This window comes from Sphaerodactylus townsendi, linkage group LG02 (genome assembly GCF_021028975.2).
Source record: "Sphaerodactylus townsendi isolate TG3544 linkage group LG02, MPM_Stown_v2.3, whole genome shotgun sequence".
In the NCBI taxonomy this organism is placed as follows: Eukaryota; Metazoa; Chordata; class Lepidosauria; order Squamata; family Sphaerodactylidae; genus Sphaerodactylus; species Sphaerodactylus townsendi.
The window spans coordinates 4,786,258-4,802,752 of record NC_059426.1 but is presented as its reverse complement, the minus strand read 5'-3'; the positions used below and the strand labels follow the sequence as shown (position 1 = coordinate 4,802,752).

The 16,495-nt window shown below is 46.0% G+C and overlaps 1 protein-coding gene across 1 annotated transcript in view; it reads right to left on the bottom strand.

Moving 5' to 3' along the window:
• HECW2 (HECT, C2 and WW domain containing E3 ubiquitin protein ligase 2) overlaps positions 1 to 16,495 on the bottom strand; it is a 136,138-nt gene that overhangs the window by 87,585 nt on the left and 32,058 nt on the right. The window contains exons 5-7 of the mRNA XM_048483600.1: positions 15,862 to 16,031; positions 8,242 to 8,384; positions 3,948 to 4,048 (exon numbers count right to left, since the gene is read on the bottom strand). Coding sequence (XP_048339557.1) covers positions 3,948 to 4,048; positions 8,242 to 8,384; positions 15,862 to 16,031 — 414 coding nt within the window. The remainder of the gene's footprint in view (positions 1 to 3,947; positions 4,049 to 8,241; positions 8,385 to 15,861; positions 16,032 to 16,495) is intronic.

Sequence of the window (16,495 nt, the reverse complement as noted above, 5' to 3'; positions counted from 1 at the left end):
TGCCAGCAACCGACCTTACTCCTAGGTAAAAGATTGTGCTTTAGTTCTTCGCATGAAAATCAGTGGGGTTTAACAGCACTTAACAGGGTTACCTATACTGCTTCCCCAAAACTAGGTCTTAGGTTTAATGCCAATAATTGAGCCCAGTGGCCCAGGCCAGCCTAGATGTGGGGGGGGGGGGACTCTGTGCGAGCCCACAGAGAAGGCTCTGAGTGTCACCTCTGGCACCCATGCCATAGGTTCGCCACCACTGCCATAGGCGGTATGCCCCTGCTTGTTCCTGATGTTGTTTCATAGTAATAAAGAAATCATCTGAACACAGTCTCATTACTGAACAGTCCAGGGGCATAAAAACAGCTAGGGATACACACAGATGCAGTTCTGGCACACGCTCCCTCTTCAACTGGTGATGGCCTCGGTGCGACTAACACTAAAGAAAGATGCACAGAAGCTCTGATTTTTCATCGGCAGATTTTCTGCTGCTGGAAGAGGAAACAGAAAGCATCCTGTCCTTTGCCAGCCTCCTCGCTGCAGCCGCCCAAGCCTGCATTACTTATTGTTCACAAAGGTCCTGCAATCTCCACTATTGGCATTTTAACATTTTACACAGGTTTCAAGTCATTGCAAAGATCAAAAGAAGAAGAAGTGTTTGGATTTATATCCCCCCTTTCTCTCCCGCAGGAGACTCAAAGGGGCTTACAATCTCCTTGCCCTTCCCCCCTCACAACAAACACCCTGTGAGGTAGGTGGGGCTGAGAGAGCTCCGAGAAGCTGTGACTAGCCCAAGGTCACCCAGCCGGCCTGTGTGGGAGTGCACAGGCTAATCTGAATTCCCCAGATAAGCCTCCACAGCTCAGGCGGCAGAGCTGGGAATCAAACCCAGTTCCTCCAGATTAGATACATGAGCTCTTAACCTCCTACGCCACTGCTGCTCCTCCGTGTTAGGAATAGCTAAACCGGAATGTCAAAATCATGTGTTACAAGGGCCAGATATGACAAAATGTGACTTGGTGTGGTCAGTGGGAGGGGGGAAGGGGGCTGCCTCAGCTGGCAAGACTGCAGTGGCTTGTCAGCCCAGATGGGTGTGTGTGTGTGTGTGTGTGGCTAGTCAGTCAGACTGGGGCCGAGGTGGGGGCGGGGGGCTGGCAGCCTGGACTGGTGAATCTGCAGCAACCCTGACAGACGTCCCAGGCCACATGATTGACATCCCTTGTCTACATATTAATGGAAGGAAGATAGATCACAACTGGGCATGGAGGGGATGGGATGGACCTAAACAAAGAGCTCAGATGCAGGATCCACACATGGAAAAAAATGATACCAATGAAATGAACAGAATCCAGATGAACTATCTGTAATCTTGAAAAAGAAAGGAGAGACGACATTGTAAAAGGGAAGATTTAGATCTGTATCTCTCTTGACTTGCAGATCACTCTGCGGAATCCTAAGGCGGTTTAACATAATGAAATTAGTTAGAATACATCAAATCAATGGGGAGGGGAAGGGGAGAAGAACCACATTAAAAATGAACCTCAGTTTTAATTTAAAATAAATTAGATCACACACCAAAACAATTTAATCTTCTTCCTACCAGGAGAGAAAAACAGCACAGCGGATATACGAGAAGCCGTTAGTTGGGTAAACAGCAGGAAAGAAGCGCGCGAAGAAATGAAGCTGTTATAGTGAATCGGATCACTGGTTCGCCATAGTTGGAACTGTCCATTCGGCCTGGTAGCGTGCCAGTCTGAGGTTTTCTGTTCCTTCACACTCCACACTAACCCTAACCCTAACCACCTGGAACTACTGATCTTTTGAACTTTAAATGTCACTGTATGGGATAATGGATATTTTCAAGGGGGATGAGACTGACAACTACCGTGTTTCCCCAAAAATAAGACAGTGTCTTATATTAATTTTTGCTCCCAAAGATGCGCTATGTCTTATTTTCAGAGGATGTCTTATTTTTCTGTGTTCTGTTCGTCAGGCATGCTTCCAAACAAAATTTTTGCTACGTCTTACTTTCGGGGGATGCCTTATATTTCGCACTTCAGCAAAACCTCTACTACGTCTTATTTTCAGGGGATGTCTTACATTCGGGGAAACAGGGTATATACTCAAGCTTTTATCTTTCTTTTGGTAGGGTGGCTGGTTTACCATCTTTGTAGCAAAGTAGTATTAAAAAATAGAAAAAAATATATTTAACTTTAACTTTAACTTACTTTAAATTTCTATCCCGCCCCGTCCCCGAAGTCCTCTTGAACAGCACAGCCTCAACAATCTTCCAGAAGACTGACAAAGGAAGTGCAAGGCTAGCCTCTGAATATTGGGGTAATAACAGACAAAGCCTGGGTCTATGGAATCCCTGCCAAACTTCAGAAGGCAGGGAAACACATAGGTTGATTCCACACTTGCGTTATTGACCTAACCTCGAGCTGCGTTCGATCTAAGTGCTCCGCACAACCACTGGGATCGACGTGGTTTTGTATCAGCTTCGCCCTGTGTAACGGCCAAATTTCCGACTCCAGTTGGAAACTACTACTTTTTCAGGGAACCACGCTCGAACTCAGCTCAATTCCAGTAAAGTGCGGAATCTCTGGTGCCAGGAGTTCCCCATTCAGCCAATCACAGCTGAGTGTTTCGGGCATGCGTACAGCTGGCCAATCAAAAAATGCCACCTTCGTCCCTCCATTCCTGTGGCAGTTTTTTAATAACGTGTGTGGGCATAGACGGAACATGGTCGTAGAACAGTAGCCAATCGGAACGGAGCGGTGAAGAGGCACAGGATGACTCTGCCCTCCGAGCTGGGATCAAGCTAGTTGCAGTGGGGAACAACAATGGCTTCGACCTAGGCTAGTACCCTTCTCAGGGAACTGGGTCGAACCTATTTTACTCGTGTGCGGAATTGCCCATAGAGTACTGCACAGTGGCCAGGGAAAGGAGGACAAGCTAGGACTGTCCCCAGCATAATCCTGGAAGGGACAGAATGAATCGCTCTTTGAAGGTTGAGAGTTGTGGGGGCGCTTTTTTTTAAAAGTAAACAAATGTAATAAATAATGAAGGACTTTGCACACTAAAGCAATTTCAGTTTTTTAAACCTGCTCTTCTTCTCTTGCTTCTGTATGCCTACTTAAAACTGGAGATGTTCAGTGCTCTTTTTGTTAAAAACAAGTATGAGTACTGAGATGATTTTTATTATTGTTGTTGTTGTTATTACTATTATTAATTAGATTTAGTATACCACCCTATTTCCGAAGGTATATATGGGTCTGTCTCTCTGTATGTATGTGCATTTGTGTGTATAAGGTTGTACTTATAATTTCCATCAATTCCCCTTTACAACTTGGGAATACTCCCATACAGGGCTTGTAAGACTGAATTATTCCACCGGGCCTTTGGGCCGCTGAGAAGGCTCCCTTCCCTCCCCTTCTTCCCTCTCTTTTAATAGTTGAGACCTTGCTGTCCCTTTTTAGAGGAGTTCAATCATTAGACGTCATCTGTCTGCTATTCTGAAATTTTATACCATGATTTAAAAGTTATGTTTTAAATTGTATTGGTACTACTTGTGCCATTATATTATTTGTTGTTATTTGTTGTTGTTGTGAACCGCCCTGAGCCCTCCGGGGGAGGGCGGTCTATAAGTTTAACTGTGCGGATACTGGGTGAGGTTGTAAACAGTCCAGGTGCTCGGGAACAACAGCCGCAGAAGGCCATTGCTTTCAAATCCTGCATGTGAGCTCCCAAAGGCACCTGGTGGGCCACTGCGAGTAGCAGAGAGCTGGACTAGATGGACTCTGGTCTGATCCAGCAGGCTTATTCTTATGTTCTTATATTCTTATGTAAAGCAAAATAAATAAATGTGGTGTAGGACTCCAAAGAGCTGACAAGGCAAACATGAAGAACCTTCCATGCGACAGTAAGAACCGTACACGTTTGATGCAAAGTCTCACCTTCATGCACAGAAGAGGTAATCTCTACTTTGAACTGGAGATAGCCACTGACATGGTCAGCTGGAAGCCTTCGACCAAGGTTATAGCTGAGAGTCTGGTCTCTGCAAAAGTGAACAGAATCTGTTAGTCAGTCAGTCTTCACGACAGCCAATAAGCCACACCAGAAGCGGAACAACAACACCGAATCAATTAATGACTTATATTGTTACATATATCGTTTAACCTAGTAATTCAAACGGGAAGGGTTACAAAGTAATTAGGGATGTGAATCCATTTTTTTCTGTATTTTTCAGATTTGGGTTCAAAATTTGAAAAAAGCCAAATCTCCAGACTGATATGGTTTTTTTCCAGGTGTTTTCATACATCTGAAAATTTTCGGGTCCATTAAAACATAAAGGAAATTTTGAGGGGCTCTGGGAGGGTCAGTTTTTTTTTTGAGGTAGACCCATCAAATTTGCAGCCTAGGTGCAGGTGAGTCTTCTTACAAGAACTGACAACTTTGGCAAGGAATGAGTCAGGGTATCCAATTTTATGGGCTCCAAATGTAGGTTCCCCCATCCATTCTCCACTGGAAACAATGGAGAAAAATCCCACCCCCCATCAAATCTTCTCCAAAGTTGGCAGTTCTTGTAAAGATAGGCACCTGCAGCTATGCTGAAAATTTGGTGCCTCTACCTCAAAAAACAGCCCCCCTGAGCCCCGCAAAGACAGACACACACACACACACACACACACACACACACACACACACACACACACACACACACCCCGAAGAGCTCAGGGCGAAGAGCTCACACACACCAATCAAACATAATACAGTACAATTAAAAATCGAATAATCCCAATTAAAACAATAAATATGGTAAAACAGTAGCAGTAGCATCAGCAACCTGTCCATAGTTAAAAAATTAAAACAGATGAAGTCTGGTACTAAACCCCAGGAGAGGACTGGTAGATGTTCAAATAAGCTGATGGCACATAGGGCAACAAAGAGGGCAGAGTCAACGGCCAGCCTCCCCAAAAGCCCGGCGGAACAGCTCGGTTTTACAGGCCCTGCGGAACTCCCCAAGGTCCCGCAGGGCTCTGACAGCTGGTGGAAGAGCGTTCCACCAGGCAGGGGCCAGGGCTGTAAAGGCCCTGGCCCGGTAGAGGCTAGCCGTATCATAGAGGGACAAGGGACCACCAGTAAATTAGCCTCTGCAGAGCGGAGAGGCCGACTCAGGACATATTGGGTAAGGCGGTCTCACAGGTATGAGCCCCCCCGGCCGTATAGGGCCTTAAAGGTCAACACCATGCGGAGTGTATCTGTGACGGCGACGAGGACGGTCTCCGTCCCATGCCCAGCACGGAAGCCGGACTGGAAGGGATCAAGCGCCGATGTGTCCTCCAGAAAGCCCTGAAGCTGCTCCAACACCACTCTCTCAATTACCTTCCCCAGAAACGAAATATTCGAAACGGGGCGGTAATTGGCCAGATCGCTAGGATCTAAAGATAATCTTTTCAAGAGTGGGTAGACCACTGCCTCCTTCAACCCACCAGGAAACATTCCTTGCTCAAGGGAGCAGTTGATAATATTCAACAGGTGGGGTCGCAACTCCTCACGGCAAGCTTTAATCAGCCAAAAGGGGCACGGATCCAGAGGACAGGTAGTAGGTCTAACAGCAGCCAGGGCCCTGTCAACATCAGCCTCAGCGAGCAGGGAAAACTGGTCCAAACAAGGACCTGAAGATGGCCACGAAGCCTCCAGTTCACCAATTGTAACAAGGGTGATAGGAAGTTCATGGCGGAGCAAAGAGACTTTACCCGCAAAAAAGCTCATAAATGCCTCACAGCCAAGAGCCAAATGTGAATGTTTAGAGCCCTCACTTAATGAGGACAAGGACCGAATAATTTGAAACAATTGGGATGGGCGAGAGCTTGCGGATGTGAGAGAAGACGAGAAATAATCTCTGTGTGTCCTCTTCGTCGCCATCTCATAGGCCTTCATAAATGTCCTATAAGATGTTCGCGCAGCTTCATCACGAGACTTCCTCCACACTCGCTCTAGCCGTCTGAGCTCCCACTTCATATGGCGTAGCTCCTCAGTAAACCATGGAGCTAGCCGGGAGCGGCAACGCAGAGGGCGCCGGGGAGCAATCACCTCAACGGCATCGGAAAGCCTGGAATTTGGCTGAAAAGTTTTCCGAACATTGCAAAAAATGGTGGGAAAATTCACCTCAGCTTGATTCTCTGGTCTAAAGTTGCTTGACACCAACCAAGCACTCTTTCTGAGGGTCCATAAAATTGGACCCCTTGATCCACCCTTCCCCAAACCTGAGGAATCTTGTAAGGAGGATGACCTACAACTACACTGCAAATCTGGCAGCTCAAACCCCTCCACAGACTGCAAACATAATGGATCTGACCAAGCCAGAGAGTATTGTGGGTGTGGGTGTGTGGGGGGGGGGGGGTGTCACTGAAATATCAGGCCCTCTTCCTTTTGAGTTACAAATTCAGCCCTGGATAGATTTTCCCATTCCAGTTTCTTACTAAGTGTGACTAGAGACCTGGAAAAAGTTAGTACCATGTAACATGGGATTAAAACTCTACAGCAGTGTTCCCCAACCTTTTCGAGGTCAGGGTACCCTTGACCTCACTCTTCATATCTCTGTTTTGGTACCTCCTTGCCGGGCCACCATCTTGCACCAATTCTTATTGCCCCTGCTTAAGCCATTTTTGACACCCCACCTTCCCCTCCCAGGGTGAAGGGAAGCACTGGGGGTGGGGGTGGCTGCTGACCTTGTGGCAGGCCCTGCCCCATGGGCCAGCTCCATGTCCTTGCTGGCGCCGGTGGGAGACACTACAAAAATGAGGGGGGGGGGGGGCGGTAGTGTTGGCCAGGGTACTCCCTTGGACATACTCATTTCGGCACTCTGTGGGTACTGAACCCTGGTTGAGAATGGCTGCTCTACAGCCAAGATTAATACAGAACAGAAAAAAAATTAAAATCTACTAATCTAAGCTGCATGCTTCAAGGTATCCAAATCTTAGTACATGGGAACATTCTGCCCCCCAGTGGCACAATTTACATTATTTCCTCAGCTGACTGTTTTCATAAATGTCCCCTGGACATATATACACAGCTTTAATGACATGAATGATCTTCCATGAGTTGGAAAATGTATTTAAATATTTCATTTAACTCAAACTTTAGGGTGTACCTTCGTGCAAGATGTGAGCAATCTCATTTTATCTGGGCAAAATAATGAAGCCCTTGGTGAAGTCTATTAAGTGCTTAACTGGGGATCTACAACTGAGCCATAGCAGAGTGCTTTTCAGTTTTTCTATCACAGCTTGAATGTACAATAGTTTAAAAAAAAAACCAGGGGGAGGGGGGACAGCCAACCAAAGCAGACCGCATGAAAATCAAAAATGTTTTTAGGTTTGTTACTGAGTTCATGATTGCCAAATACAGCTTCAACAGAGCTGAGCAAACGCTGATTTTTAAGCATCCAGGAGCTCTGTGTGAGCTAATCTGAAGGCCTCTCTGAGAGAACAGGTTCAACCAAGGTGTGCTATGCTTGTCTTACCACACTTGGGCAAAGTCCCCAATGAACTAAAGCACAGGCAAATTTATTTTATATATAGTCAAACCCAGGGATGGAGGGAGAGGAAACTGTGCCCGGGGCACGACCTGCCCACATGTGCCCCCCGCCCCGATCTGCCCATGGGTCAATCCGCCCGCACCCTGCCCACCCCCCTGGGAGGGGTTTTTCCGCCCTCTAATCTGGCAACCCGCATTTGTTTCTCCAGTCCTCCACGTGAAGGGTGGACTCTTATCTACTGAACAGGTTTGTTTCCCTGCTCCTCCGAATGAAGTCTGCTGGGTGACCTCTCAGCCTCACCTGCCTCACAAGGTGTCCGTTGTGGGGAAAGGAAGAAGAAAGAGTTTGTAAGCCGCCTTGAGTCTACTTATGGGAGGGAAAGGCAGGGGATACATCGAAACTGTTTTTCTTCTGAAATAACACTGCTCTCATGGCAGCCGCCACTGCTGTGTCACTTTCATTCTCTCACTTCTCTTTCCTAGGGTATTGTTTAAATCCCCTCCTCCCTGCAGCTGGACTTTCTCTAGAGCAGGGGTAGGGAACCTGCGGCTCAAGAGCCGCATGCGGTTCTTTACTTGCACTGTGGCTCCACGAGCTGAGCCGCCGGCCCCAGGCAAGATTACCAATGATGTGACTTCCGTGTCCAAAACAAACAACTTTCTTTTTCCTCTTGACTGTTCAAAATAATGAAATAAAGCATCTTGGTTTACCCGATCGCTTGCCTTTCCAAAAGCCTCTGGACTGGAATCGTGAGCTTCCCAAGAAAGCGTTTGATGATAGGCCGACTCTTGGCAAATTTATCTTTGATTTCAATTTCCAAGACATCAGTTAGAAGTGCTACGAAAGAATATTTCTGGAAAAAATAAACATATATTTCATACTGCACCAATAAGCCTATATTGTTTATGGTAAACAATAGAATACATATAGCATCTCAAATTTGCCCTCAAATGTTTATCAAAACCAGGGGCTGCGTGATCCAGGCAAACCACGACAACTTCAAGAGGAAGCCAAAGTAGAAGGAAGAAAAGGAGGGAGGGGCAGGTGTAGAAATGAGGATCAGAAGCAAATACCGTATATACTCGTGTATAAGTCAACCCCCGCATATAAGTCGAGGCACCTAATTTTACCACAAAAAACTGGGAAAACTTATTGACTCGCGTATAAGTCGAGGGTGGGAAATGCACCATCAATTGAGGCATCAGTAGGTTAAATGTTTTTGAATATTTATTTCAAAGAAAAACAGTAAACTGGTTCTGTAAGTGGAAAAGAGGGTCAACAAGAATAATATGGTATCAACAATAACTTTAAAAGTACAAAAACCTTAGCTCAACCAGCAACCAAGCTAAAACACAAGAGTTAAAATCCTTCAAAACTGGATTCCTCATCATCATCTGTATGTCCAAATGTAACCCAACTTAGATTTTAAGAGGGATATTATCAGAAATAGAAAGAATCTTACTATTAGTATTTCCATTGTAAATCAAGGGGGATGGGGCATCCCCTTTGGGGGTCAATAACTTTGGATCCCCTGACCCAAACTTCACCAAACCTGGCTGGTATCATAAAGAGACTCTCCTGGTGAGACCAGCCAGGTTTGGTGAAGTTTGGTTCAGAGGGTCCAAAGTTATGGACCCTCAAAAGGGTAGCCCCATCTGCTAATAGCTCCCATTGAAAACAATGGGAAATGGGGGCACCTCCAAAGTTATGGACCCCCTGAACCAAACTTTACCAAACGTGGCTGGTATCATCAGGAGAGTCTTCTGAGGGTACCCTGAAATTTTGGTGCCTCTAGCATAAAAACTGCGCCCCCTGCTGGCCAGCAAAGTAAAAACACACAATTTTGTTTAATGACCCGCATATAAGTCGAGGGGAGCTTTTTCAGCATTAAAAATGTGCTGAAAAATTCGACTTAATACATGAGTATATACGGTAGGTTCAAGAAGAAGAAAAAGAGAAGAGGAGGAGTTTGGATTCATAGCACGTTTTTCTAAATGTAAGGAGTCTCAAAGTGGATTACAATCATATTCCCTTCCCCTCCCCACAACAGACACCTTGTGAGACAGGAGGGCTGAGAGAGTTCTGAGAGAACTGACTATCCTAAGGTCACCCAGAAGGCTTCACGGGGATGAACAGGGAAAGAAACCCAGTTCTCTAGATTAGAGTTCACCTGCTCTTAACTACCACACCACACTGGTGTCAGATTAATTTGGGGGAATCTTTAAATACTGGACCGAGATTTTTCTAACCTTGGGCTCTGGGTGTCAGCCTTCTGTAAGGAACTGTTTGTATAATCCACCTGCAGCTAGCTGCAGGTTAGATGCCTTCCCTCAGAGACTTTCTTGAAGGATTTTTCCAGCTCTCCTGAACCCCTGGGCACCTCTGATCTCTCCCCCTTTCTCTCCCACGACCCCCAGCTAAGAATGTTCAGGTCTGCATCAGAGAGTTGCAAGAAGTCCCGACACTCACATGCAGGAGAGAATGACCACCAACAACATATACCGTAAGTGGCACTTGCAAATAGAGCCCCTTAGCATTTTTATCACCTGCCTAAAGTCCACAACACTGAAACGTCTCTTGACCTCTGCTTCGACTATCAAGCCGGCTGAGCTTAAATAAAATCCTGTCCTCTCTGCTGACTTCCCATAAAGTGTCTTTAAAAGACCAGCGAATAACCTCAACAAATGCATCTAAAACAGACGGCTTTTCAACATTTAACTTTAAATTTAACAGCATGCTATGCAACTGCTGGGTTTGCAACCATCTCCATTAAAACATTCCAACAGCCAGTTATTTCAGCAATCACATATCAACACGAAGAAGGGAAGAGCTTCATTTTTTGCATCAGACTTACTCCTAGGATGATCAATTAACAATCTCCACCACCACACAAGTCACACTCAGATTATTCAGCGCATTAAAAAAAAAATTCCAGGAATCCATCCAGACAGTCTCAGCGGGAAAATCAGAAGAAAATTCGAGCGCTTGCATGTAGCAGCAGCGTGAACATATTTGTTAGTTCTGCATTACCCAGAGCAGGTAGAAACAGCATGCACTCAACATTAAATGAATCATTACTGCAGAAATTAGCTATAAGGGGGGACAATGTAGGGCAATGGAAGAAGAGCGCTTCGTTCAAGGAAATGAAAATCCAATTACCCTCGTTTCGGAACCATTTGAGAAGCAAAAGCGATACTTCTGGAAATATCACAGGGTATAGGATTTGGACCCTTCGAGGCTACTGGTATTCTTTTAGGAGGTAGAAGAATCTCCAATCATTTCTCACTACATTTCTAGTCCTTTGCATCTGGTTGCAATTCCCCTGAAAATATCCTGAGGAAACATCTCATGATTTTTCAAGGGCTAGCCCCCCCCTTTTTCTTTTTTTTACTAAAGATGACCATTTTTAATGTTCTGAAAAAAAGGTACAGCACATCTACCTGATCTGGCTGATGTGGGGGGAAAAGATTAATGCACAAATTGACGGCTCTCGGTGCTTTCGCTGTTCTCTAATAGTGGTGCATCGTAAACATGCACGTAAAGATTGCTCACCTACCCTTCCAGGTGCAGGGGGGGCAGCCTACCATGGCAAATCCAGAGGCCAGGATACTGAAGTGGAAGAAGGAAACCCCGGCCGTGGGTTTCCATCACGGCTGAGCTTGCACAGCAAGGGGAAGTGAACCTGGTTGCCAGGGCAACAAGAGAGCATACGGAAGGTGGCTGGCAGCTGCAGCCACCAGAGAAGATTGGCCCTGTTGCTAGGGCATCGGGGAGTTGCCCTTCCGTCCCACGGAGGGGGGGGGAAGCTTCGTGGGAGATTAAGATGATGCTGAAAGCACATGAGGCACGCAGCGCTGCCTTCAAAACCAGGCCACAACCTGGGGAGTGAGAAAATGGCAGGCTCAGAGCAAATCTGACTCTCACAAACTCTACCAGAAACAGCAGGAGTAATTGAGCCTCTCTTCCTCACACTGAGGTAGATCCCTTCAGACTGTGCATGGGAAAAAAAACACAAACGGCAGAAGCCACAAGGAACATCAGTGCATCCTGATAACTTCTTATCCTGAAGCGTATCTGAGTAGGTAAGAAGGGTCTCCTGTTGTATTACTGCCCTGACCTGGATGGCCCAGGTTAGCTCAATCTGCAAAGCTAAGTAGGGTCAGCCTGTTTTAGTACTTGGATGGGAGACCACCACGAAAAGTCCAGGATGGCTACACAGAGGCAAGCAATGGCAAACCACCTCTATTTGTTTCTGCCTGGACCTGGATTGCCCAATCTTGTCAGACCCCAGAAACTAAGATGAGGTGGCCCTAGTAGTTAGTACTTGGATCAGAGCCCACCAAGGAACAACTAGGGTCACCATGCACAGGCAGGCAATGACAAACCAACTCAGTTAATCAGTTGCCTTGAAAACCTTTAGGGGCCATCATTTTTCACTTGTGGCACTTTCCACTGCCACTTTATTACTAATTTCTGGATACTACTCTTCACTTCCAAATAAACCTCTGTAACATCCACACAAAGGGGCTTTCCGCACTGACAGAGTTGTACTGGTTTCTACCTAGGTTCGCCTCAGTGAATCCGCACTGCAACCGAGCTCAACGTTGTTTTGTCTCAGTCCCCCAGAACTGCGACATCCTTGTCGCAGTTATGAATTGCACCTTTCTGCTGGAACAAGGTCGATACCGCTTCGAAGCTTCGAAGTACGGACGCATCGAAACGACACCTCATCCGTTCAACCAATCAGGAGCCGCTTTTGTGGCATGTGCAGAACGGGAGAGTTGTGGCGGGCAGAAACCACATGTAACTGTAAACTGTAAAAACTGTAAAAAAAAAACCCGCTCCCGTTTCCCGTGGTAACACAAGCTCCAATCACGATCGAGGAGCGAAACAGGCACCAAGATGATCCCGCCCACTTAGATCGGTTCCAGGGGGCCAAGTAAGTTGCTGTGTGGACAGCCTGGAATCGCCCTCCACTGAAGGGAACCGAGTCGACCTTAGCTCCCTTCTGTAGTGCGGAAAGCCCCTTAGAAAATGGAGACATCCTTCTGCTGTGGACTAGTCACTGGATTTATTTTCTTTAAGCTTAAGGTGTGAAAACACAAGTCTGCAGGTTTTTTAAAAAGTCATCAGCAGTTTACAGTGTACTTGCTATGGAGAAGCTCCCTCCATTTTATTTATACTGGTACACCGCCCTGCTGAATCCCCCCAGCTCAGGGCAGAATAAAAGGTTCCATTCTCCTCTGTTTCATCACCAATCCCGTTACAAAATCGGTCACAGAACAGATTTTCCTGGCAGGGGTATGTGGGGGGCAGGGGGACAAATGTTCAGTGGTCTTCTTGGCATATGCATCCTATTTACCTGAAGGAAGACTAGGGTTTTCCCCCACATTCACCATCAGGGAGCTGTGTTAAATGCACATGGGGATGTGTTAAATTCCTGTGTATAGTAAAGAGCAAGAGGACTCTAATCTGGAGACCCGGGTTTGATTCCTCACTCCTCCACACGAGTGGCAGATTCTTATCTGGGGAACTGGATTTGTTTCCCCCTCTCCTCCACATGAATCCTGATGGGTGACCTTGTACCAGTCACAGTTCTCCCAGAACTCTCTCAGCCTCACTTACTTCACAGGGTGTCTGTTGTGGAGAGTGGAAGGGAAAAGGAGTTTGTAAACTGCTTTGAGACATCTTATAGGAGAGAAAAGTGGGGTATAAATCCAAACTACTCCTCCTCCTCTTCACATGTAACTTAGGCCCCTTCCACACACGCAAAATAATGCGTTTTCAAACCACTTTCACAACTGTTTGCAAGTGGATTTTGCTATTCCGCAGTTTCAAAGAGCACTGAAAGCAGTTTGAAAGTGCATTATTCTGCATGTGAGGAATGAGCCTAAGTTATCCTTTCCTTTATAAACCATAAACTCCTTCGATCAGAGATCTTGAGCCAAATAATAAAATCACAGAACAAATATCAATAACAATTACAGAATGATGAAAAAAGAAAACTCTGCCACTACTAAAATGGCAAAATTGTCACATTAATACTTAGCAGGAAAGTATCTCAAAGGTGTTATAACAGACATGATTTTTACCACAGGTCGCAAATCTGCAGGGCTAATGGTGGCCAACGGAAAGGAAACTACTTGCGGTTCCATGGCTAGTTGATACTGGCTCAAAATAGAGAAAATCAAAAGTTCCCACCGGGCAAGAGGAAGCACATCGGGACAACATCTCTTGTCCCAATGCACTTCCGGTCCCACCAGGCACCAGAGCACCGGTGGGAAATCGGCCACAATGAAGACCACTTGTCACACAGAATAACAAAGCGTGATCAATAATCTCCATGATAGAGGAGCAGCAGTGGCATAGGAGGTTAAGAGCTCGTGTATCTAATCTGGGGGAACCGGGTTTGATTCCCAGCTCTGCCGCCTGAATCTGGGGAATTCAGATTAGCCTGTACACTCCCACACACGCCAGCTGGGTGACCTTGGGCTAGTCACAGCTTCTCAGAGCTCTCTCAGCCCCACCTACTTCACAGGGTGTTGTTGTGAGGGGAGAAGGACAAGGAGATTGTAAGCCCATTTGAGTCTCCTGCAGGAGAGAAAGGGGGGATATAAATCCAAACTCCTCCTCCTCCTCCTCCCTCCTCCCCCCTCCCTCCTCCTCCTTCCTCCTCCTCCTCCTCTTCTTCTTCCTCTTCTTCCTCCTCTTCTTCCTCTTCCTCTTCCTCTTCCTCTTCCTCTTCCTCTTCCTCTTCCTCTTCCTCTTCCTCTTCTTCTTCTTCTTCTTCTTCTTCTTCTTCTTCTTCTTCTTCTTCTTCTTCTTCTTCTTCTTCTTCTTCTTCTTCTTCTTCTTCTTCTTCTTGTGAACGGAATATCTGCAAATAGCCCCTTGTCAAGACTGCAACTCCCAGCATACACCAGCTTCTGCCTTTTTCCAAAAAGAGTGGGAAAGCAAACTGAGAACACATTCCACCGGAGCTTCATGGCCAGAGGCCATGAACTACAACTCCCAATGAGAGGCCAGAGGCTGGGCGGGGGGGGAAAGCTGATTGGTTGTTGTTGAGTTCAGAAATAAAATAAATACTGGAACTGAGGACACGAATCCTCAGTTCCAGCACCCTGTAGTTAGGGCAACATAAATCAATAAAGTTCCTTTTCTAAAGCTAGCTTTGTCTGAGTGTGTTCAACCTTACCCCCCTTAAGTTTGGCTGGGGGCAAAGCATTCAGTCTACCTAACAAATATGAGGTGACTAATAAGATAGTTTACATATTGAGAGACTTGCGGGGGAAGGTTCCATTAAGTACAGTAATGTTAACATTGTGCATAACTTTCTCACATTCAGAGTCATCCTCCTTTCAGGTAAAATCAGTAATGTCTGGTTAGAATTTTGTTAAAAAGAATTGTTATGCTGTGAAAATAGCTGCTAATTAATAGTTTGTGGCATTTTCAGGAGCTCGTGATGTTAGAAGCAGATCCCAAACCTTTCAACAGTGGAACAACAACAAAAATGCAGCAACACACAATATTTCCACCCAATGAACAGACTCCTCCTCCTCCTCCTCACAGTTCTTAGAAGCATCCTGCCGTAAAATTCAGCACAAAAAAGCAAGAGAAGCATGTTAGGTTAAGCTTAAACCAATAAACGGACTCTGTGTTGTTGATCAGTAGCATTTATTGATGAGGCATCGGAGCACCAAAGCTTGGCAGAGCCTGTTCTGACAAACCTGGCTTTTGCCACCCTTTATCCCATTGCAAGTCCCCCCTCCTGCTTTCCCAAGAATTTATGAAAAACAGTCCCCAGAGCCGAGGCGCCCCAAGGTCGGTGACAGATAGTGAGAGAAAGCCACCTGGGTTCCTGACCCCACGAGATAACAGACATACCTCTGTCTCTCATGGGACTAGGGTGTCAGGGAAGCCTAATTATCGGCAAAGCGTGTGAAACCATAAAGTAAAGATCAAGGAAGGAATGCCCCAGATGGCAGTGGTAGCATAAAGCAGGCTGGTTACATATATCTTTTAGCAGCATTGATTTGTAGCTTTAAGCAATTACATTGAGGTAGGAATGCGTCTCAATCACCTAGATACAATCCCCCTGACACAGGAGATCAATATGCCAATAGCAGTAAAGGTTAGACCAGTGGTGGCGAACCTTGGGCACTCCAGATGTTATGGACTACAACTCCCATCAGCCCCTTCCAGCATGGCCAATTGGCCATGCTGGCAGGGGCTGATGGGAATTGTAGTTCATAACATCTGGAGTGCCCAAGGTTCGCCACCACGGGGTTAGACCATTGCCCCACTGTACCAAGAACTGAATTGTCCATTACCTCTCTGTGCCAAATAGGATTTGTTGTGTTACTGATGATCATAGAGCGTCTTTCCTGCCCGTGGTGTGCAAATGTTGGGAAGGTGCTCTTCTTTCCAGGTTGAATTGACATCTTCAAGTAGGGGTCAGGGTTGAAGAACATCCCCTTTTTAAGTCCAACTGCCCTAAGATCTTTAGAAGACAGAAAAAATATATCAAAACATATCAAATATATATATATAAAAGAAAATATTAAGGAAAAAGAAAACAGAACATATCAGGCATTCCTTTTTACTGAAATTATCACAGAATATTTCTAGAGCCGACCAATGCATATTGATTACCTAGCTATTGGAAGGGGCTAACTTTTGTGATTTGTTTGCACTTGACAGTGGCAATGAAAAACCACACGGTAATTTGGAGGCATATGATCAACTTGGAACACTGAGCCACCATCCACAAAGTTAACCTAATTCAAAACCAACATTAGACGTTGTGGTTTGATTGATTTTGTGTTTACTTTAAACAAACCTCTCTCTCTCTCTCCCTCTCTCCCTCCCTCTCTCCCTGCCTCCCTCCCTCCCTCTCCCTCCCTCTCTCCCTCTCTCCCCCTCTCTCCCTCTCCCCTCTCTCCCCCTCCCCTCCCTCTTCCCCCT